Raw genomic sequence first — 24,285 nt, forward strand, 5'->3', positions numbered from 1 at the left:
ATGTCTATTACTTACAATGACCTCCCCCCCCCCCCCCACCCCCCCTCTCTCCTCCCCCTGCCCCCCCACCTATTACTCTGTTGAAGTGGTTCAATAGCTTACTATCAGTGTTCTGGCAGTAATGTGGCCTTCACCTGGAAGTGTCCACCCGTGTCATTATATGCACTGACCACCCAAGCGCATCAAGTGGAATGCAATTGGTTGTTGAATATAACTGTTATCACACACGTTATGAGCTGCTTGCTGTCATCTGAGTTTTACTTTGATTTTTCCGTTCTTCTCATTGAAGAAAAGGCACCCGTAATAGCCAGAGAATTCAGTGACAAGCGAATTTCCCCCCAAATCTACAACCTCTTGGATCTTATGAAGAGAAAGCCAGGCAGGTCCTGAGTAGAGAGGCTATAGTGGGCTGTGGGAGATAGCGCAGTAGAAGGCCACGTGCTAACTGAGCGTAAATCGCAGCATTCTGCTTCTTTATCTTCTCCTCTTGCTTTAATTGTCAGTGAACCAGATCATTAAACCCTCATTTATTCCTCATATTGAAAGTAAAATTTGAGCTTTGTTCCTGAGGAAACTGTTCTAACTTCTTGTCCTCTCGATGTGCCTGGGAGAGATGTGCTAGGTCCAAGTATATCAGGACCTGCCAGCGCTTCAGAGCACGAGTTGTCACTCAAACTCATGCTCTCAAGCAGCAGCTGCCCAGACATTCAGCCGGGGGAATTCAAGAGTGAGCAAGAGCTGCTGTGAATAGAATATGTAAATGTTGTTGACTTGAGGATCAGGATATGATGCCCCTTGGCTCAAGAGCCTAGGGATCCAGATCTCCTGAGTCTTGTTTCTAAAAGAAGAATGTCAAATTATGTACAGGCAAAGGGAAAGGTGTCTGACATTGCAGCAGAAGGCAGGTCAATTGGAGGTGTTCATTACTGCGTCTCTGTTACCCTTATGGATGACTTGCAGCACTGGCATGTTGCAACGCCAGAGACATCTGCTGTGAAGACCCCACAGCAGAGGCCCGAATGGCAGAATGTGCTTCCATTATAGATGCTGAGACTATCCTCTGGTATTGGGCTACCAGCAGAGAGATGGATGTTCTGCATCTCTGGTGCAGCCTCACCAGCTTGGCCTCACTCTGCTGATTCTTCTTTTCCAGAAAGCAAAGGTAGAGAGAATCCCCAGTGGGACATCCATAATTCCCTTTATGAATGAGGGGTGGGGGGGAATTTGCAGCATTACAGCAAGTGGCAAAAAGGCACATAGTAAAGTAGTTGGCAGAACCAAAGGAACAAAACCAAAATCCGGAAATTAGTTGAGGAACTTGGATTGTGCAAAATTTTGAAATATCTGTGCTTGGGTCTCGAAATTTACTTCCACTTTACTGCAGTACCTAACAACCATGGATGCCCATTTTCTGTGTATGTAATTACCACTGAGCCCAAATGAGGGAAAATGAGATGACATCATGACATTGTTACTGCTTCATTTGAATGGGTGGAAATGATCATAGAATCATAGAATCATAGAATCATAGAAGTTACAACATGGAAACAGGCCCTTCGGCCCAACATGTCCATGTCGCCCAGTTTATACCACTAAGCTAGTCCCAATTGCCTGCACTTGGCCCATATCCCTCGATACCCATCTTCCCCATGTAACTGTCCAAATGCTTTTTAAAAGACAAAATTGTACCCGCCTCTACGACTGCCTCTGGCAGCTCGTTCCAGACACTCACCACCCTTTGAGTGAAAAAATTGCCCCTCTGGATCCTTTTGTATCTCTCCCCTCTCACCTTAAATCTGTGCCCCCTCGTTATAGACTCCCCTACCTTTGGGAAAAGATTTTGACTATCGACCTTATCTATGCCCCTCATTATTTTATAGACTTCTATAAGATCACCCCTAAACTTCCTACTCTCCAGGGAAAAAAGTCCCAGTCTATCCAACCTCTCCCTATAAGTCAAACCATCAAGTCCCGGTATCATCCTAGTAAATCTTTTCTGCACTCTTTCTAGTTTAATAATATCCTTTCTATAATAGGGTGACCAGAACTGTACACAGTATTCCAAGTGTGGCCTTACTAATGTCTTGTACAACTTCAACAAGACATCCCAACTCCTGTATTCAATGTTCTGACCAATGAAACCAAGCATGCTGAATGCCTTCTTCACCACCCTATCCTCCTGTGACTCCACTTTCAAGGAGCTATGAACCTGGACTCCGAGATCTCTTTGTTCCATAACTCTCCCCAACGCCCTACCATTAACGGAGTAGGTCCTGGCCTGATTCGATCTACCAAAATGCATCACCTCACATTTATCAAAATTAAACTCCATCTGCCATTCATCGGCCCACTGGCCCAATTTATCAAGATCCCGTTGCAATCCTAGATAACCTCCTTCACTGTCCACAATGCCACCAATCTTGGTGTCATCTGCAAACTTACTAACCATGCCTCCTAAATTCTCATCCAAATCATTAATATAAATAACAAATAACAGCGGACCCAGCACCGATCCCTGAGGCACACCGCTGGTCACAGGCCTCCAGTTTGAAAAACAACCCTCTAGAACCACCCTCTGTCTTCTGTCGTCAATCCAATTTTGTATCCAATTGGCTACCTCGCCTTGGATCCCGTGAGATTTAACCTTATGTAACAACCTACCATGCGGTAACTTGTCAAAGGCTTTGCTAAAGTCCATGTAGACCATGTCTACTGCACAGCCCTCATCTATCTTCTTGGTTACCCCTTCAAAAAACTCAATCAAATTCGTGAGACATGATTTTCCACTCTCAAAACCATGCTGACTGTTCCTAATCAGTCCCTGCCTCTCCAAATGCCTGTAGATCCTGTCTCTCAGAAAACCCTCTAACAACTTACCCACTACAGATGTCAGGCTCACCGGTCTGTAGTTCCCAGGCTTTTCCCTGCCGCCCTTAAACAAAGGCACAACATTTGCTATCCTCCAATCTTCAGGCACCTCACCCATCTATCTCACTTTTAAATTTAGCAATTGAGCAAGTATCAATTGCCGTTTGCGGAAGAGAGTTCCAAACTTCTACCACCCTTTGTGTGTAGAAATGTTTTCTAATCTCACTCCTGAAAGGTCTGGCTCTAATTTTTCGACTGTGCCCCCTACTCCTAGAATCTCCAACCAGTGGAAATAGTTTCTCTCTATCCACCCTATCCGTTCCCCTTACTATCTTATAAACTTCGATCAGATCACCCCTTAACCTTCGAAACTCCAGAGAATACAACCCCAATTTGTGTAATCTCTCCTCGTAACATAATCCTTGAAGTCCGGGTATCATTCTAGTAAACACACGCTGCACTCCCTCCAAGGACCATATGTCCTTCCGAAGGTGTGGTGCCCAGAACTGCTCTCAGTACTCCAGGTGCGGTCGAACCAGGGTTTTGTATAGCTGCAGCATAACTTCTGCCCCCTTGTACTCCAGTCCTCGTGATATAAAGGCCAGCATTCCATTAGCCTTATTGATTATTTTCTGCACCTGTTCATGACACTTCAATGATCTATGTACCTGAACCCGTAAGTCCCTTTGGACATCCACAGTTTTTAACTTTTTGCCATTTAGAAAGTACCCTGTTCTATCCTTTTTTTGATCCAAAGTGGATGACCTCACATTTGTCTACATTGAATTCCATCTGCCACAGTTTTGCCCATTTACCTAATCTATCAATATCCCTTTGTAATTTTATGTTTCCATCTACACTGCTTACAATGCCACCAATCTTTGTGTCATCGGCAAACTTAGATATGAGACTTTCTATGCCTTCATCTAAGTCATTAATAAATATTGTGAATAATTGAGGCCCCAAGACACATCCCTGCGGGACTCCACTAGTCACATCCTGCCAATGTGAATACCTACCCATTATCCCTACTCTCTGTCGCCTTTCGCTCAGCCAACTTCCTAACCAAGTCCGTACTTTTTCCTTGATTCCATGGGCTTCTATCTTAGCTAACAGTCTCTTACGTGGGACCTTATCAAATGCCTTCTGGAAGTCCATATAAATAACATCCATTGACATTCCCCTGTCCACTACTTTAGTCATCTCTTCAAAATATTCAATCAGGTTTGTCAGGCCCGACCTACCTTTCACAAATCCATGCTGGCTCTCCCTGATTAACTGAAAATTCTCGAGGTGTTCAATCACCCTATCCTTAATTATAGACTCCAGTATTTTCCCCACAACAGATGTTAGGCTAACTGGTCTATAATTCCCTGGTTTCCCTCTCTCTCCTTTCTTAAAAAGCAGAGTGACATGTGCAATTTTCCAATCTAGAGAGCTTTGAAAGATTATAGTTAGGGCATCCGCAATGTGCTCACCTACTTCCTTTAAAACCCTGGGATGGAAACCATCTGGTCCTGGGGATTTGTCACTCTTTAGTGCTATTATTTTCTTCATTACTGTTGCTTTACCTATGTTAATTTTATCGAGTCCCTGTCCCCGATTCAATATTAGTTTTCTATCCTCTTTTTCTACTGTAAATACTGATGCAAAGTAATTATTCAACATGTCTGCCATTTCCCCATTGTCAATGACAATATCCCCACTTTCAGTTTTTAAGGGGCCAACACTGCTCCTGACCACCCTCTTTTTCCTAATATAACTATAAAAGTTCTTTGTATTGGTTTTGATATCCCTTGCAAGTTTCTTTTCATACTCTCTTTTTGTAGCTCTTACTATCTGTTTTGTGACCCTTTGTATCTTTCCCATTCGCCAGGATATGTGCCTTTTTGTATGCCCTTTCCTTATGTCTTTTACTGTCCCTTACCTCTTTAGTTGCCCATGGCTGGTTTTTTTGGGAAGTCGAGTTCTTGCCGCTCACGGGTTTAAACTGGTTCTGTATCTCATTAAATGTTTCTGTAAACATTTCCCACTGATCATCAGTCGTTTTACCCATTAACAGACTTGCCCAGTTTACTGTGGACCGTCTCTGTCTCATCCCCATTGAAGTCGGCCTTGCCCAAGTCGAGAATCTTAGCAGCTGATTCACTATTTTCCCTTTCAAACATTACATTGAACTCGATCGTGTTATGATCGCTATTGGATAGATGTTCACACACAGTTAAGCTGTTAACTAAATCTGGTTCATTACTCATTACTAAATCTAGTATGGCTTGCCCCCTTGTTGCCTCTTGGACATACTGCTGTAGAAAACTATCCTGGACACACTCAAGAAATTCACTACCTTTCTGACAGTTGCTAGTCTGCTTTTCCCAATCTATGTGAAGGTTAAAGTCCCCCATTAAGACCACTATGCCTTTCTTACACGCTTGTCTAATCTCTGCATTTATACAATCTAGCACTTCAGAGCTGCTGCCAGGAGTCCTATACACAACTCCCACTATAGTCTTAGATCCTTTCCTATTTCTCAATTCAACCCATAAGGTCTCTGTTGGCTGCTTACCTCTCGTTATATCCTCCTTTATCATTGAATTGATTTCATCTCTAATCACTAAGGCTACTCCTCCCCCTCTTCCATTTTCCCTATCTCTCCTGTAGACCTTATAACCCGGTATATTTAGTTCCCAATCCTGACCATCCTGCAGCCATGTCTCAGTAATAGCTATCATGTCATACCCTCCAATTTGAATTTGAACCTGTAGTTCATTTAATTTATTCCTTATACTCTGTGCATTTGTATACAGAACTCTTAGTTGGGCCACACACCCTAGCCTGACCTTCAGCTTAGATGCTGGGTTAATCGCCTTACGCCTTCTAGTTTTCACTTTATCTGTAGTGTCTAAAGTACACTTTCTTTCTGCTGCTCTACGCTTTTCCCTTCCACTTGTTCTTGAACAACTGTTTGTACTATTTGTATTGTAAATTTCCCCTGGGTCTTCCCCTCTCTTGTTGCTCTCAACTTTACTCCCTTCTGACTCCCCGCTAAGGATCCCATCCCCCTGGCACTCTAGTTTAAACCTTCCACAACAGCACTAGCAAACACCCCCGCGAGGACATTTGTCCCGGTCCTGCTCGGGTGTAACCCATCTCGCTTGTACAGGTCCCACCTTCCCCAGAACCGGTCCCAATGTCCCAGGCATCTAAATCCCTCCCTCCTACACCATCCCTGCAGCCACGCATTCATCCGGTCTATTCTCCTGTTCCTATACTCACTAGCACGTGGCACTGGTAGTAATACCTTTGAGGTCCTGCTTTTTAATTTATCTCCTAACTCCTTGAATTCACCTTGCAGGACCTCGTCCCTTTTTTTTACCTATGTCGTTTGTACCGATATGGACCACGACTACTGGCTGTTCACCCTCTCCCTCCAGCCGTTCCGTGACATCCTTGATCCTCAGAGAGTTGGGGAGGTGACCGAACACTTGGTCAAAAAGATAGGTTGTTTAGAGCTTTTATCGGTGGAGAGAGGAGAGGCAGAGGATGTTCGGATGGGCATTCCCAAGAGTGGGGTCAAGGCACCTGAGGTTTCGGAGAAGACTCTGGCAACAGTGGTGGTACAAAAGGTGAGGGTGCACAGAAGACTGGAATCAGAAGAACAAAAGTTGTGGGAGGGGGTGTAAAGCTGGAGGATTTTGCAGAAATAGTGTGGGATGAGTCCATGAAGGTATTTAAGATGAGGATGAAGATTTTAAATTGAATGTATTGAGGGATAGGGAGACAGTGTGGATCATCCAGGTTGGGGTGATGGCTGAGCTATACTTAGTGTGGCACAGGATATGGGCAGCTGATTTTTGAATGAATTGGCGTTTATAGAGGGTGATCGGTGGTGAAGAAGACACTGGAGAAATTGAGTCTCAAAGTCACAAGCGTGGATAAGGGTTTCAGCAGTGGTGGGGATAAAGTGGATCAGAGGTTGCAATGTTGTGGAGGTGCAAGTTGGAAGTCGTGCTGATTGATGGGATGTTGGGTTTAAAACTCAATTGCTAAATTTAAATCTGAGATAGATAGCTTTTTGGCAACCAAAGGTGTTAAGGGATATGGGCCAAAGGCAGGTATATAGGGTTAGATCACAGATCAGCCATGATCTTATCTAATGGCGGAGCAGGCACGAGGGGCTGAATGGCCTACTCCTGTTCCGATGTTCCTAACTGAGTAGAACCCAAAGTTTCATAGAGCCTGATTTAGGCTGTGCCAGTGGTTAGAGATAGGGTTGGAATCACTGGCAAGGGAGCAGAATAGTACAGGAAGGGTATATGCCTCGCAGTGAATGCTGCTATCCTTCACTGATAATGTACTGGATGCTAGCTGCACAACAGCCATTTAGAAGGCCAAAGCTGAAATGCAGAATTTTGTATGGGAAGACATAAATGGAACAGTTATGATGGACAGATAACAGTCAGAGTTGGTAATGTGAAAAGCACAATGGCAAAGCCATTTATGGCTTGTCTGGTTATCATCTTCAACTGACTTTTTATATATTCTTGTACAAGTTTCAGTGAAACTGAAGATCAGAAGATTCATCCATCAAATATTAGACAATGTGAATAGCCAAGCCACGTCAAAAATAGTTATTTCTATAGGTTGATTGAGTCCTGAAAACATCTGATCCTTTCCATAAGCCACTGGAAAAAAAATAGATGTGGAAGTGATCAAAAGTTATCGGGTAAAGTATAGGCATTGATAATTGTACATTGTATGAAATATTGTAGCTGGGAAGAATTTGCATTGATGTGGTGTCTTTCATGTCCTCGGGCTGCCTCCAATGTGCTTCATAGCCAGTAAATTACTTTTCAAGTTTAGTTACTGTTGTTGCATAGGCAAATACAGCCTTAATTCTAATCCTGCTACTCTTTGAAAAAGTGTCCTTTGACCCCCTTGTTAATCAGGAATCTATCTAACTCAACCTTAAAAAATATTCAATGACCCTGCCTCCCCGCTCTCTGGAGAAGGGAGTTCCACGGACTCACGACCATCAGAGAAAACATTTCTCCTCATCTCTGTCTTAAATGGGAGACCCCTTATTTTTAAACTGTGTCCCCTAGTTCTTGTCTCTCCCTCAATGGGAAACATCCTCTCAGCATCTACCCCTTCTAGTCCCCTCAGGATCTTATATGTTTCAATAAGATCACCTCTCATTCTTCTAAACTCCAGTGTGTACAGGCCCAACTTGTCCAACCTTTCCTAAGATAACCCCCTCATCCCAGGAATCAGTTGAGTGAACCTTCTCTGAACTGCCTGCAAAGCAATTATGTCCTTTCTTAAATAAGGAGACCAAAACTGCACACACTATTCCAGATGTGGTCTCACCAATGCCCTGTGCAACTGTAGCAAAACGTCTCACTGACCCAATCTGACAAACCAGAGTCCTCTTGGAAACGTGGAAATAAAGGCTATTGGTCAGAGTTTTTAAAAATGTGGTTTGCAGCACCTTATTGATATCCATGAGTTGTTGCTAAGTTGTCTTTGTGAATCAGGATGTGGAGATGCCGGTGATGGACTGGGGTTGACAATTGTAAACAATTTTACAACACCAAGTTATAGTCCAGCAATTTTATTTTAAATTCACAAGCTTTCGGAGGCTTCCTCCTTCCTCAGGTAAATGTTCAGGAGCTCCTCGAAGCCTACGCATTTATAGATATAGAACTACGCATTTCTATATCTATAAATGCGTAGGCTTCGAGGAGCTCCTGAACATTTACCTGAGGAAGGAGGAAGCCTCCGAAAGCTTGTGAATTTAAAATAAAATTGCTGGACTATAACTTGGTGTTGTAAAATTGTTTACAATTTGTGAATCAGGACAAAATGTCAGAGTTGTTGCACTTGAACATTTCACCTTTTCTGTTTAATTCCCTTTGGGGAATATGAACTGTTGATGGTTCATTGGAGGGAGCGTTGATGGGCTGTGAGGCCTTTTATCATTCAATGTGTCTTATCATTGAATCTGTGGTGAATTTTATAGCTTCAGATTATTGCATGAGCTGGAGGAGGGTGCTTTGACTTCGCGAGCACTATTAACAATGAAGATTACAATTCCCTTTTCAATCAAGATAACCTGTTGAAGGTGAAGACCATAACCAGACCTTCATATCTGTGCTCAGAAATAGTTTAAAAATAGGACTACATCCTACAACACTTGCAACCCCTCTATTAGTGCTTGCAGGGTCATTAACAAATGTGATCGGTCGAGTAAAATGGAGAAACAATTAGAATTAATGAAAGAAAGGTAAGGTTTAGTGCACTTCAGCTTTCTGCTTGTATCAGGAGTCCTTTGAGCTGCTTAATCTTCTTGGAAAAAAATAACGTTAAATTATTTCCTGTAATGTAACCATTGTTTAAACACCATGTGTACACCACAGCCTGTCCGAATGTAGACTCTACATGATTAAATGATGGTCAGGGTCTGTTGCATAAGTAGTCATTAATAATTTATAAGCAAACTGTATGCCTTTAACAAGTATATTTCTTATGCGATTTCTTCGTGATATGGGTTCAAAAGTGGATATTTCTGTGGATTTCTTTTTCTGTAATAGTTGTGCTCTTTCCCTTTTTCAGATGTACATACAGAGGCTGTACAAGCTGCCCTTGCCAAACATAAAGAGAGAAAGATGGCAGTTCCTATGCCATCTAAACGACGCTCTCTGGTGGTGCAAACCTCAATGGATGCCTATACACCTCCAGGTAAATTGAAGCAATTCTATTCCAATGAATTATGAACACATATTGAACTGTTTGTGCTGTGTCCTCCTGTGGCAAATTTATCAATATGCAGTCCACAAAAAATAAATCAAGTTTTAAAAGTAACAATCACAGAACTAAGCAAATTTTAAATTCTCTGGTGCTGATGACTGCCGAAAATTTTTCAGGATGCAGCTCATTCCTGGCATTTATGACTTTCTTAAAAATCCCATGTATTTCAAATGAAGATAATTGAAAATGCTCGAAATATCCGTAGAGTGTGCTGGAGAATTTCCTACACTATGGGCCGTAATTTGCTGTGGCACGACATCTAAAGGCGTCTGCCGTTAATTCGACTTGCCCTTGCCCGTTTAGGCTTTTACATTTTTTTAAGTGGTAATTTGCTGAATGTGTGAGCTGATAACATTGCAGTGAGGGAAACGGGGCATCTGGGACCTGAGTGAACAGGGCAAGCAACTGTGTATCTCCTTAACCAATCAGATTGAAGGATTGTGAAATTAACAGTGCAAGGGCTGAGAAGTAAGTGTAAATTAAAGTGGGTGAATTCAAATGTCAAATCAGGCACAGAAAGATAAATAAAGAGAGGAAAAAATATTGGATTAAGAGAGACGAAAGGAAAACTAAAAAAAAGATTTAAAATGTTAAATTTTACATTTTAAAAATCTCCAACAATTAAAACCTGAAGGAATGAGACTCCATACTTGTAATAGTTAATTTTCAGTGCCAGAGAGGCTGACTGGCAGTCATTAACACTTATCACGTCATTAAAAGGGTACTTAGACTGAAATGGATAAGAGTTTAGTTCGTATCTACCGCACAAATACAGCAGCTTCATGCCGTTGAATGCATTTCAATGGTGAGGCAGATAGCGAGATGCCGTTTTTGCAAAGCTAATGGTGGAGTGGCACAAATTGGACAGTAACTTTTGGATATTTGCGTTTAACTGTGCATCTGCCCTTCACCTGAAGTTGCTGTAGCATTTGTGCATAAATAACGGCGAGCACCATTCGCCTCACCATTATTTTGACAGCAAATTTTTTTTTTTATTCGTTCATGGGATGTGGGCGTCGCTGACGAGGCCAGCATTTATTGCCCATCCCTAATTGCCCTCGAGAAGGTGGTGGTGAGCCGCCTTCTTGAACTGCTGCAGTCCGTGTGGTGACCGTTCTCCCACAGTGCTGTTAGGAAGGGAGTTCCAGGATTTTGACCCAGCGACGATGAAGGAACGGCGATATATTTCCAAGTCGGGATGATGTGTGACTTGGAGGGGAACGTGCAGGTGGTGTTGTTCCCATGCGCCTGCTGCTCTTGTCCTTCTAGGTGGTAGAGGTCGCGGGTTTGGGAGGTGCTGTCGAAGAAGCCTTGGCGAGTTGCTGCAGTGCATCCTGTGGATGGTGCACACTGCAGCCACAGTGCGCCGGTGGTGAAGGGAGTGAATGTTTAGGGTGGTGGATGGGGTGCCAATCAAGCGGGCTGCTTTATCTTGGATGGTGTCGAGCTTCTTGAGTGTTGTTGGAGCTGCACTCATCCAGGCAAGTGGAGAGTATTCCATCACACTCCTGACTTGTGCCTTGTAGATGGTGGAAAGGCTTTGGGGAGTCAGGAGGTGAGTCACTCGCCGCAGAATACCCAGCCTCTGACCTGCTCTCGTAGCCACAGTATTTATATGGCTGGTCCAGTTCAGCTTCTGGTCAATGGTGACCCCCAGGGTGTTGATGGTTTGTGGATTCGGTGATGGTAATGCCGTTGAATGTCAAGGGGAGGTGGTTAGACTCTCTCTTGTTGGAGATGGTCATTGCCTGGCACTTATCTGGCGCGAATGTTACTTGCCACTTATGAGCCCAAGCCTGGATGTTGTCCAGGTCTTGCTGCATGCGGGCTCGGACTGCTTCAATTCTGGCTCAATATTGTCATATGTCACCTCTGCACAATAAATAATGCCTGTAAGATTATAAGGGAAATCTCTTGAATTGCAACACATGAAAAATTAATTTGAATTAAATTAAACATAAAAATGGATTTCTGCAACTATTTCTTACTGTTGACAGCTTTTTCAGGAATGCTTTCGTGCTATTACCTGCCGAAGAAACACAGAGGAGTTGAAATCCTTTATAGTGGAAATATTCTAATTTATTGTGCAGAGGTGACATATGACAATATTGAGCCAGAATTTGCTGTCAAAATAATGGTGAGGCGAATGGTGCTCGCCGTTATTTATGCACAAATGCTACAGCAACTTCAGGTGAAGGGCAGATGCACAGTTAAACGCAAATATCCAAAAGTTACTGTCCAAGTTGTGCCACTCCACCATTAGCTTTGCAAAAATGGCATCTCGCTATCTGCCTCACCATTGAAATGCATTCAACGGCATGAAGCTGCTGTATTTGTGCGGTAGATACGAACTAAACTCTTATCCATTTCAGTCTAAGTACCCTTTTAATGACGTGATAAGTGTTAATGACTGCCAGTCAGCCTCTCTGGCACTGAAAATTAACTATTACAAGTATGGAGTCTCATTCCTTCAGGTTTTAATTGTTGGAGATTTTTAAAATGTAAAATTTAACATTTTAAATCTTTTTTTTAGTTTTCCTTTCATCTCTCTTAATCCAATATTTTTTCCTCTCTTTATTTGTCTTTCTGTGCCTGATTTGACATTTGAATTCACCCACTTTAATTTACATTTACTTCTCAGCCCTTGCACTGTTAATTTCACAATCCTTCAATCTGATTGGTTAAGGAGATACACATCCCCATCCCACCACGTGCAATGAAACAGTGTGATTGAGATGTAACACCTTTTTCAATGAATGATTGATTATTTCTTTTCTTTTGTTTAAAACCTGTTTCTTCTCTCATTATATATCTTTTCTCCCCTGCCCCTACCCTCTTCACAGCACACCATATCTCGTTCAAAGCCCCTATAATACTGTTTTTAGTTGGGTTGGTTTGCTCTTTGAATTGTTGTTGTTCTCCCCTTTTGAAGGAGTACTGGTTCTGCTTTTATCTCCTGTGGATAGCTTGGCATTGTTTAGGAACTAATCGTGTGCATGATGAAGAATGTGAACTTGCATCCTATTATTTTATGGCAGAATGCACTTCTTATTACAGCAGTATGACATTTTTCCATTTTCTACAGCAGCTGTCTTTGTGGTGTATCTGTGTAAGACTGGCAGTTTAGTGCCGTCTTGTAGGCAGTTTTGATTGGATTGATGTGCATTAAAAGTCATATTGAGATCTACTGAACCAAATTTTTCTTGAGATCCTTATTGCTGTCAGAGAGGATCTGGGCTAAATTTAAACTGGAGACGGATATTTGTACCATCTATTTCCTGTAAGTAAGACTTGTAAATAAAAATGGTTCAGGCCAGATTAGCCGTTTGTTCACGAATTGTAAGTTCCCAGTACATTTATAGATATTAAAAAAAAAAGCTAAAATAATTTTGATGGATTCAGTCGAAATCAAACTCAAATTTATTAGCAGGTCAAAAATGAACCTTTTCAGTTCCTTTATTGAAGTTAAAATAACTTGCTTCCAAATGTGTAGAGTGATATTCACCTGAGATTTGATTGTGCAAATCGTTCATTTCATCACTGCTGCTTCTGGTAAATCCAAATGACAGTATAATACTGGCAGAACAATTTAAGAAGCACAGCTAATGGACTATACCATGGCTTGTTGCAGCAGGGAGATGTGATCATCTCCAACATTAACTGTGAGGAGCTCTCAATTTTTTTTCCTCTCAAAGATTGAGACTCTTGACCATACAACTACCTCTCTTTGGTCTGTTGTTTGCTGACATTGTTAATGCTTCCCTTTTCTTGGGTACCCTAGCCCTTCAAAATTGCCATCACATCCTTTCCAAATACTGCCCCAATTCTAACCTCCCTTTCTCTCCAAGATCCTTGAATGCCTTTGCCACCCAGCTGTCCCACCTGTCTGGTTTTGGTCCAGTTCACATCACTGATGATGGCATTCTTGGTGACTATAACTGTGGTACATTATCCCTCCTTGCATTCCTTGACATCACCATCACTTTCCCTTCATCCCTTTACTTTCCTCTGACCCCATCCCTCCCGCCAAACTCACCCTTTGTCATGTTTTCACTATCACCTCTGACCTTCCCCTCTCTGACCCCGAACGATCAGTCCTCAGCAAAGGCCTTAGCTTCGTCCCCTTACAACCCTACCTCCATGAATTTCGAGCTTGTCACGACGCTGAGCTCTTTGTTCATCGCCTTCACCTCTGAGCCCACTTCTTCGGTCAGGAGTCTTCTCCCCCCACCCCGCACAGCGGACTCTTTCTCCCGTTTTCAGAATTCTCGTTTCGACTGGACCCCTCCCTCTGGCCTCTTACCCTCTCTTGATCTTTTTGTTGCGAACTGTCGGCATGTCATCGGCCACCTCAATTTCTCTACTCCCCTCACCCACTCTAACTTACCTCCCTCTGAACTTGAAGTCTCCACATTCAATGTATCATCCTCTGCCATTTCCGCCACCTCCAGTGCGATGCCACCACCAAACACATCTTCCCCTCTCTTCCCCCCCCCCCCCCCCCCACCCCCAAGCATTCTGAAGGGACCGTTCCCTCCACGACACCCTGGTCCACTCTTCCATCACGCCCAACACCCGCTCTCCTCCACCATGGCACCTTCCCGTGTGAGCGCAGGAGATGCAACACCTGCCCCTTTCACCTTCTCCCTCCACACTGTCAATGGCCCCAAACACTCCTTCCAGGTAAAACAGCGATTTACTTGTACTTCTTTCAATTTAGTATACTGTATTAGCTGCTCACAATGCGGTCTCCTCTACATTGGGGAGACCAAATGCAGACTGGGTGATCGCTTTGCTGAACATCTCCACTCAGTCCGCAAGCATGACCCTGACCTGCCGGTCGCTTGCCATTTTAATTCCCCGTCCCACTCCCACTCTGACCTCTCTGTCCTTGGTCTCTTCCACCGTTTCAATGAAGCTCAACAGAAGCTTGAGGAATAGCACCTCATCTTTCGATTAGGCACTTTACAAACTTCTGGACTCAGCATTGTTTTCAGTAACTTCAGATCATAACCACCGCTCTCTATTTCTGACAGCGAATGCTGCGAATGGTTCTGATGTTGCTATTTACAGCTCCTCTGGATCCATCTTTTGTTTCTTAACCTGTCCCATTACCACCCTCCTTGCCTTGCACCATTATCCCTTTTGTCATTTAATCACTCCTGTCCTCCACCCTGTCAGAGACCTTCCTTTCGTTCTTTCCAACCCTCCCCTTTCTCTTTCCCCCCCACCCCCCTACCCCCACCCAACCTTTCCCTGGCTCTGTACTTGCTTAAAAACTGTTTAATCTTCACCTTTTTCCAGTTCTGATGAAGGATCATCGACCTGAAACGTTTACTCTGTTCCTTTCTCCACAGATACTGCCTGACTTGCTGAGTATTTCCAGCATTTTATGTTTTTATTCCATTCCTTTTGATGTGGTTGATCACTTCTCCTATTTCACCCTCATTTGGTTTGACTTCTACTTGCCCTAATCTGACTTGGTTTCATCTTAGCAGCAGAATAATGCATTCTGTATTGCATGGTATAACACTTGGTCCTTATAAAACTGAGTTTCATCCAATTTAGCATGAACAATGGCACAGGAGATCCTGAAAACATGAAAGGTGTTACATAAATACAAGTTCTTTCTTATATATACAAGTTTTGAGATGTGTCTGTCACACTTCAAGCATCAGACATTACACTTGAAAGAAACAGTAATTAAGAAAAGATAGAAAGCCATTAAAATTCTGGTTGTTTCTTCAGACCTTGGAGTTTTATCGGGGGATTTGCATGCTGCCAATCTATAGATTAATGATTAACCTCGTACTGACCTCAGGATCTGCATTAGAACAGCTAGTCTCTCGAATCATAGAAAATTTCTGGCACAGAAAGAGGCCATTCAGCCCATCGTGTCCACACCGGCTGAGAAACGAGCCACCCAGCCTAATCCCTCTTTCCCGCATTTGGTCCGTAGCCCTGCAGGTCTCAGTTCTTCAGGTGCACATCCAGGCACTTTTTAAATGAGTTGAGGGTTTCTGCCTCTACCACCCTCTCAGGCAATGAGTTCCAGAACCCCACCACCGTCTGGGTGAAAATTTTTTTCCTAATTTCCGCTCTAATCTTTCTACCAATCACATTAAGTCTATGCCCCTGGTTATTGACCACTCGCTAAGGGAAATAGGTCCTTCCTATCCACTCTATCTAGGCCCTTCATAATTTTCTAGACTACAATCAAATCACCCCTCAGCCTCCTCCACTCTAAGGAAAACAACCCCAGCCTATCCAATCTGTCATCACAGCTAAAATTCTCCAGTCCTGGCAACATCCTCGTAAATCTCCTCTGCACCCTCTCTAGTGCAATTACATCCTTCCTATAATGTGGTGACCAGAACTATGCGCAGTACTCAAGCTGTGGCCTAACTAGTGTTCTATGCAGTTCCAGCATAACATCCCTGCTTTTATATTCTATGCCTCGGCTAATAAAGGAAAGCATTCTATATGCCGCCTTAACAACCTTATCTACCTGCCCTCCTACCTTCAGGGATCTGAGGACATGCACTTCAAGGTTCCTCACTTCCTCTACACCTCTCAGTATCCTCCCATTTATTGTGTACTCCCTTGCCTTGTTTGCTCTCCCCAAATGCATTACCTCACACTTCTCTGGATTGAACTCCATTTGCCACTTTTCTGCCCATCTGACCAGTCCATTGATATCTTCCTGCAGTCTACAGCTTTCCTCCTCACTATCAACCACATGGCCTATCTTTGAGTCATCCGCAGATTTCTTAATCATGTCCCCTACGTTTTTAAGTCCAAATCATTAATGCATACCACAAAAAGTGAAGGACCTAGTACCGAGCCCTGCGGCACCCCACTGGAAACAGCCTTCCAGTCGCAAAAACACCCGTCAACCATTACCTTTTGCTTCCTGCCACTGAGCCAATTTTGGATCCAATTTGCCACATTCCCTTGGATCCCATGGCCATTTACTTTTTTGACCAATCTGCCATGTGGGACCTTGCCAAAAGCCTTGCTAAAATCCACGTAGACTACATCAATTACTCTACCCTCATCGATCCTCCTGGTCATCTCCTCGAAAAATTCAATCAAATTAGTCAGACACGACCTCCCCTTAACAAATCCGTGCTGACAATCCTTGATTAGTCCGTGCCTTTCTTAGTGACAGTTTATCCTGTCCCTCAGAATTGATTCCAATAATTTGCCCACCACCGAGGTTAGGCTGACTGGCCTGTAATTACTCGGTCTATCCTTCGCTCCCTTTTTAAACAACGGTACAACGTTAGCAGTCCTCCAATCCTCTGGCACTACGCCTGTATCCAGTGAAGTTTGGAAAATGATTGTTAAAGCCTCCGCTATTTCCTCCCTGGCTTCTTTTAACAGCCTGGGATGCATTTTATCCGGCCCTGGTGATTTATCCACTTTCAAAGATGCTAATCCCTTTAATTCTTCCTGTTTCTCTGTTTATCTCATCCAATATTTCACACTCCTCCTCCTTAACTTCAATCCCTGTATCATCCCTTTCCTTTGTGAATTGTAAACAATTTTACAACACCAAGTTATAGTCCAGCAATTTTATTTTAAATTCACAAGCTTTCGGAGGCTACCTCCTTCCTCAGGTGAACGATGTTTTTTTTTCCACATCGTTCACCTGAGGAAGGAGGTAGCCTCCGAAAGCTTGTGAATTTAAAATAAAATTGCTGGACTATAACTTGGTGTTGTAAAATTGTTTACAATTGTCAACCCCAGTCCATCACCGGCATCTCCACATCATTCCTTTGTGAAGAGAGATGCAAAGTATTCATTAAGAACCATATCCACATCTTCCGCCTCCACGCATAGTTTACCTTTTTGGTCTCTAATAAGCCCTACTCTTTCCTTAGTTATCCTCTTGCTCTTAATGTATTTATAAAAAAATCTTTGGGTTTTCTTTGATTTTACCTGCTAGTATTTTTTTATGCCCTCTCTTTGCTTTCTTAATTTCCTTTTTAACTTCACCCCTGCACTTTGTATACTCCTCTAAGCTTTCTGTAGTATTGAGTTCCCGGTGTCTATCATAGACTTTCTTTTTCTGCCTTATTTTACCCTTAATGCTTCTTGACATCCAGGGGGCTCTAGATTGGCAGCCCCTCCATTTTTCTTTGTGGGAACATGTTTACCCTGAACCCCTTGAATCACCCCTTTGAATGTCTCCCACTGCTCTGACACTGATTACTTTCAAGTAGTTGTTTCCAGTTTACTTCTGCTAATTCACTTCTCAATTTAGTAAAATTGGTCCTTCCCCAAATGAAAACTTTAACTCCTGCTCTGTCTTTGTCCTTTTCCATAACTATGCTAAAAAATAAACTGTATTATGATCACTACCACCAAAATACTCTCCCACTGCTACTTCTTTCACCTGCCCCTCTTCATTTCCTAGAACTAAATCCAGAACTGCCCCCCCCCTCTCTTGTTGGGCTTGCTATATACTGGCTAAAAAAATTCTCCTGTATGCAATTTAAGAATTCTGCGCCTTCTATACCATTCACACTGTTTGTATCGCAGTTAATATTCGGGTAGTTGAAATCCCCTACTATTACTGCTCTATTGTTTTTGCACTTCTCAGAAATTTGCCTACATATTTGCTTCTCGATCTCCCTCTGACTGTTTGGGGGTCTATAGTACACTCCCAGTGGTGTGGCTGCCCCTTTTTTGTTCTTTCGCTCAACCCATTAGGCCTCATTTGATGCTCTTTGTAAACTATCATCCCTCCTCACAACTGTAATTGTTTCCTAAACAAAATTGCCACCCCCCCCCTCCTTTTTTATCCCCTTCTCAATCGCGTCTGAAAACCCTGTAACCAGGGCCGTTGAGCTGCCAGTCCTGCCCCTCTTTAAGCCATATTTCTGTAATAGTTAAGATATCATACTGCCACGTGTTTATTTGTGCCCTCAGCTCATCTGCCTTATTTCCTATACTCCTTCATTGAGGTAAATACATGTAAGGACTGCCAAACTCCTCTGTTATTTATTTTCTAACCTTCGTTGCCTCTGCCTTCCAGACTCACTAATTTTCTGCCTTCCATTTCCAGTTCCAACTTTATCCCATCTGAATCCACACTCAGGTTCCCATCCCCCTGCCAAGCTAGTTTAAACCCTCCCCGTCAGCATTAGTAAATCTCCCCACAAGGATATTAGTCTTGACCCTGTTGAGTTGCAACCCGTCCGGCTTGTACAGATCCCACCACCTCCAGAACCGATCCCAATGCCCCAGGAATTTAAAGCCATCCCCCTTGCACCAACTTTGCAGCCACGCATTCATCTGCTCTATCCTCCTATTTCTATTCTTACTAGCGCATGGCACTGGGAGTAATCCGGAGATTATAACCTGCTTTTTAATCTTTTTCCTAACTCCTTAACCTCTGCCTGCATCCCCCTCTCTACCTATGACGTTGGTCCCGATATGGACCACGACCTCTGGCTGTTCACCCTTACCCTCCCTCCCTAAAGAATGTTCTGCAGGCGCTCAGTGTCATCCATGACCCTGGCACCAGGGAGGCAACATTTCATCCTGGAATCATGCCTGTGGCCGCAGAAACGCCTGTCTGCTCCCCTAACGATGGAATCTCCTACCACTATTGCTCTCCCAACCTGTCTCCTCTTACCCCTGTACAGCTGAGCCACCCATGGTGCTCTGGTCTGTGATCTGGCTGCACTTCCCTGGGGAACCCTCTCCCCCACCAGTATTCAGAACTGAATACTGGTTGGAGAATGAGATTTCCTCAGGGGACTCCTGAACTACCTGCCTGGTCCTCCTTGTCTGTCTGGCGGTCACCCAGCCCCTCTCTGCCTGCACTCCCTTAAGCTGCGGGGCGACCACCTCCTGAAACGTGTTATCCACAAGACTCTCAGCCTCGCGGATGCACTACAGTGAAGCCAGCTGCTGCTCAAGGTCCGAAACCCGGAGCTCGAGCTCCTCCAGCTGATGACACTTCCTGCACATGTGGTTGTCCAGGACACAGGAAGCGTCCTGGAGTTCCCACATGGCACGGGATGCGCATCCCAAGGGTCTCAGCTGCCCTGCCATGCCTCAATTTCTAGATTATTAATTAAACTAAAGCAAATCAAGCCTTAAAACTGGTTATTTATAGTTTAATACTCTAGTTAATAAACTAGTTTAAGTTTTGTTTTTAGGTTCCCAGCTTTTACTTTAATTTGACCCAATTTCCTAACTCAGAGGGAAAAAAAAGCAGCTGTAACACTTACCAGCCAATCACCTCCCTGCTCTCCTGTGACTGCTGGGTCTGCTCCCGCCTCCTGCTGCGCTCTGAGTGAGTGTCAGGCCTCGAGCCTCGACCTTTATTTGCGCTCCGAATGCCGATCCCTGTGCTCCCGTGGGTCCGCTCCCACCTCCTGCTGCGCTCCGAGTTATCCCCGCTCTCTGTCTGCTGCTGCTCAGGTCCGTCGCCGCTCTGCAGAGAAAGTTAGGAAAAGCATGGCAAAGCAAAGGAGCACCTCCTTCCCCCACTTCACCGAACTCCCACACTTACCAAACTCTCAAGTTGCTCACTCTGTGCCCGCTGCATTCAGTCTCTATTTGACTTCCGGCTGCATCTTTACAGCAGTTAGATATTGTCGCCTTAAAGATCTTCCAGAAATCACTGAATACTGGGGAGGTGCCTGGGGACTGGAGAACGACAGACATTTCCCCTATTTTTATGAAAGGCAGCAGAAGTGACCCAGGAAACTGCAGACCAGTGAGTTTGACATCCATTGTAGGTAAAGTTATGGAAACCCTTATTAAAGTTAGAATCATGGAGCATCTGGATAGAAATTAAATCATAAAAGATTGCCAATATAGGTCCACGAAGGGGAGATCTTGTTGATCTAACTTACTGGTTTTCTTAGAGGGTGTTCACATCGTTCACCTGACGAAGGAGGAAGCCTCCGAAAGCTTGTGAATTTAAAATAAAATTGCTGGACTATAACTTGGTGTTGTAAAATTGTTTACAATTGATAGGGGTAAGGCAGTGAATATGGTGTACTTGGATTTCAGTAAGGCCTTTGATACAGTTCCTCTGGCAAGGCTGGTACTGAAAATAAAGAAAGCGGGAATCAGTAGAAATATTTCACAATGGATGCATAATTGGTTGACCGAACCCAGAGGGTAGTGGTATAGGGACTGCCATCAGTCTCGGAGAATGTTACCAGTGGGATCCCACAGGGATCTGTTTTGCAACCCCTTTTGTATACTACCTTTATAAATAATCTGGAACCAAAAGTCACAAGTGCAGTGGCAAAACTGGGAGATGATGCAAAGCTAATGAAGGTGGTGGACTCCAAAGCTGAACAGGATAAGCTACAGGAGGATTTGAATATATTTGGGAATTGGGCAGACAGATGGCAGATCAAATTCAATGTCAATTGGGCATGTTCTCACTGGAAAAGAGAAGGTTGAGAGGTGACTCGATTACTGTTTTTGGATTCTAAAGGGACTAGACCATGACACGCTATTTCACCTCCTCCAGAAGAGGAGGACAAGGTCTACACTTGAAGCGGGGTGGGGTAAATTCAAAACTAATCTGCTGAAACAATATTTTAGTGAGCGAGTGGTCAATCTATGGAACAAGCTCCCTAAAAAGATGGTGGAAGCAGTTAGTATTGATTCATTCAAATGCAAATTAGATAGATCTCTTTCAGAAAATAACATTTTGGGATACAATATATGAGTAATTTGAAACATGACATATGATAAGTGTAGCATGAATGGGAGGAACAGGTGACTTTGGACCTATGGTTCCCAAAGCTCTCCTCCACTGGGGTTTTCCTCACGTCCTCTCTGGGTCTGTTATAGACTAATTGATAGAGATTGATTGCTGTGATTAGTCAACAACTCCATTATCATTGTATCATGTGACTACCAGGATGATGGTGATCTTGGTCTTTTTTCGTCTAGCAATTCCTATGTTCCTAAAGGGACACACCAGTTATACGTAGCTCCATCACAGCAGCAGAATAGTATAATATGCTTCAATGGTATAATATTCCTCTTATAAAATAGCATATCCTGTGACTTACCATAAGCAAAGTCATGGGAGATCCCTTAATTAAATATAAAAGTTCTGAGAGCATCCATCACACTGCAAAAGTGTGTTTTAAAAAAAAAAGGAAAAAAGGCAATTATTTCATGCTGAGGCCAATTACATATTATTAGCTGTTGAAATTAAAGTTTGCAGATTGGCCTGGAGCTCGAAAGTTACAGCAATTAGAATTCATAGCCTCAAAGGGTCAGTTTAAATGCAGCTCAATCTTAGCATGGTGTAATACTCCTTTCAGTCATTAATAGAAGCATAACATCCAACTTTCTGCAAGCAACACTAAGTGTGATGTGCTGTATAATATACAGTTGTCTTCATTTGCTAATTTTCAAGTAGAGGCAATGGCCCGAAAATTCGCTGCAGTGACGATTTTGGTGATGAATGCCATAAGTTAGGCCAATGTGCGCGCCGATATTCCAGTGGCGAACTCACGCCACAATTTGCTGGATGTATAATTAGAATAGGCTACAGCAAGCGTAGTGGCTGATCAGGAGCGATGCGGTCAATATCCGATGCACATCCAAGATACTGGGGTTCGACACAGAACAGAGCAACAGATTTTTAATGTTTCTACATAAGGAAAAGAGCTTAACAATTTGTGCAGGTTTCCCATTTTCAAATTTTAAAAATTTGTTCTCTGATGCGAATATGGACTATGAGTTCCAATGCTGCTAAGAAGTAATTTTCTACTGCAACATTAGATAGAGAATTGTTCGAATGCAGGGTGTAAATTTTTTTAAATTCATTCATGGGATGTGGGCATTGCTGGCAAGGCTGGCATTTATTGCCCATCCCTAATTGCCCTTGAGAAGGTATTGGTGAGCCGCCGCCTTGAACCGCTGCAGTCCATATGGTGAAGGTTCTCCCACAGTGCTGTTAGGTGGGGAGTTCCAGGATTTTGACTCTTTGTATATGAATATGGTCTGTGGCAGGAGTAACAGTCAGGTGACCACCTGTGTTTTCACTGGGGCCCAAACTGTCATCTTGACTAGCATACCCCATGGCACTATTTGAAGAAGAGCAGAGAGTTCTCCTCATGTCCTGACCAACATTGTTTTACCTCACTCTACCGCAAGCCCATGGACAACCTCACGATGCTCCACTTTTCCAGCTTCCACCCTAACTACGTCAAAGAGGCCATACCCTATGGACAGGCCCTGCGAATACACAGGATCTGCTCAGACGAGGAGGAACGGGATGGACACCTACAGACTCTGAAAGACTCTGTGGTAAGAACGGGATATGACGCTCGACTCATCGATCGACAGTTCCGACGGGCCACAGCGAAAAATCGCATAGACCTCCTCAGAAGACTAACACGGGACGCAACCAACAGAGTACCCTTCGTCGTCCAGTACTTCCCCGGAGCGGAGAAACTACGCCATGTTCTCCGCAGCCTTCAACATGTCATCAATGATGGCGAACACCTCGCTATGGCCTTCCCCACACCTCCACAGAGGTTACCGTGGCAGGGTTGTGTGGTGTCGTGGACGCTGTTCTCCTGAAAGCTGGGTAATTTGCTGCGAACGATAGTCTGTTTGAGGTTGGGTAGCTGCCTTTAAACAACTACCCAGTCGGGAAACACTTCAGCAGTCAAGGACATTCAGCCACCGATCTTCGGGTAAGCGTTCTCCAAGGCAGCCTTCCAGACACACGACAACGCAAAATCGTCGAGCAGAAATTGATAGCCAAGTTCTGCACCCATGAGGACGGCCTCAACCGGGATCTTGGGTTCATGTCACGCTACACGTTACCCCACCAGCGAACAAAAGCTATCTGTTTTTAATATAATGGGTCATTTGCTGGCTTTCTCTGCCTTCCGGATGTTTCTGCCTCTCTCTTTTTTTTCCTGTTTGTTTTTTTGTTGAATGTGTATTCGGGGGTTCTGTAGGTGACACCTCTCTGTCTGAACACGGTGATTGCCTTGGCAACGGGCAGTTGCAGGGGCAGTCTGTAAACACCACGTATTGTTCTATGATGTATAAATGCGTAGGCTTCAAGGAGCTCCTGACATTTACCTGAGGAAGGAGGAAGCCTCCGAAAGCTTGTAGATTTCAAATAAAAATCGTTGGACTATAACTTGGTGTTGTAAAATTGTTTACAAACATTGTTTTACGCATTGAATTGTTATGATTTAGAATGCACTGCCTGAAAGGGTGGTGCTTACAGATTCAGTAGTAACTTTCAAAAGGGAATTGGATAAATACTTGAAGGGAAAAAAATTACAAGGCTATGTGGAAAGAGCAGGGGGTGGAACTAATTGGATAGCTCTTTCAAAGAGTTGGCACAGGCACGATCGGCCAAATGGCTTTACCATACTATGAACATTTATCCCTCAACCAACACCATGAAAGACAGATTATCTAGTAATCTATCTGATTACTGTTTGTGGGACCATGCTATGCATAAATTGGCTGTTGTTTTTGTCTACATTACAACAGTGACTAGATTTCAAAAGTAATTTGTTGACTGTGAAGTGCTTTGGGATATCCTGAGGATGTGAAATGTGCTATATAAATGCAAGTTCTTCT

The 24,285-nt window shown here is 43.5% G+C and overlaps 1 protein-coding gene across 4 annotated transcripts in view; it reads left to right on the plus strand.

Moving 5' to 3' along the window:
- Positions 1–24,285, plus strand: part of LOC137344713 (disco-interacting protein 2 homolog C) — a 515,123-nt gene that overhangs the window by 313,573 nt on the left and 177,265 nt on the right. For all 4 annotated transcript variants that reach the window (XM_068007846.1, XM_068007860.1, XM_068007854.1 and 1 more), the window contains exon 4: positions 9,481–9,606. In XM_068007846.1, coding sequence (XP_067863947.1) covers positions 9,481–9,606 — 126 coding nt within the window. The remainder of the gene's footprint in view (positions 1–9,480; positions 9,607–24,285) is intronic.

The sequence above is a fragment of the Heptranchias perlo genome, chromosome 2 (assembly GCF_035084215.1).
Source record: "Heptranchias perlo isolate sHepPer1 chromosome 2, sHepPer1.hap1, whole genome shotgun sequence".
In the NCBI taxonomy this organism is placed as follows: Eukaryota; Metazoa; Chordata; class Chondrichthyes; order Hexanchiformes; family Hexanchidae; genus Heptranchias; species Heptranchias perlo.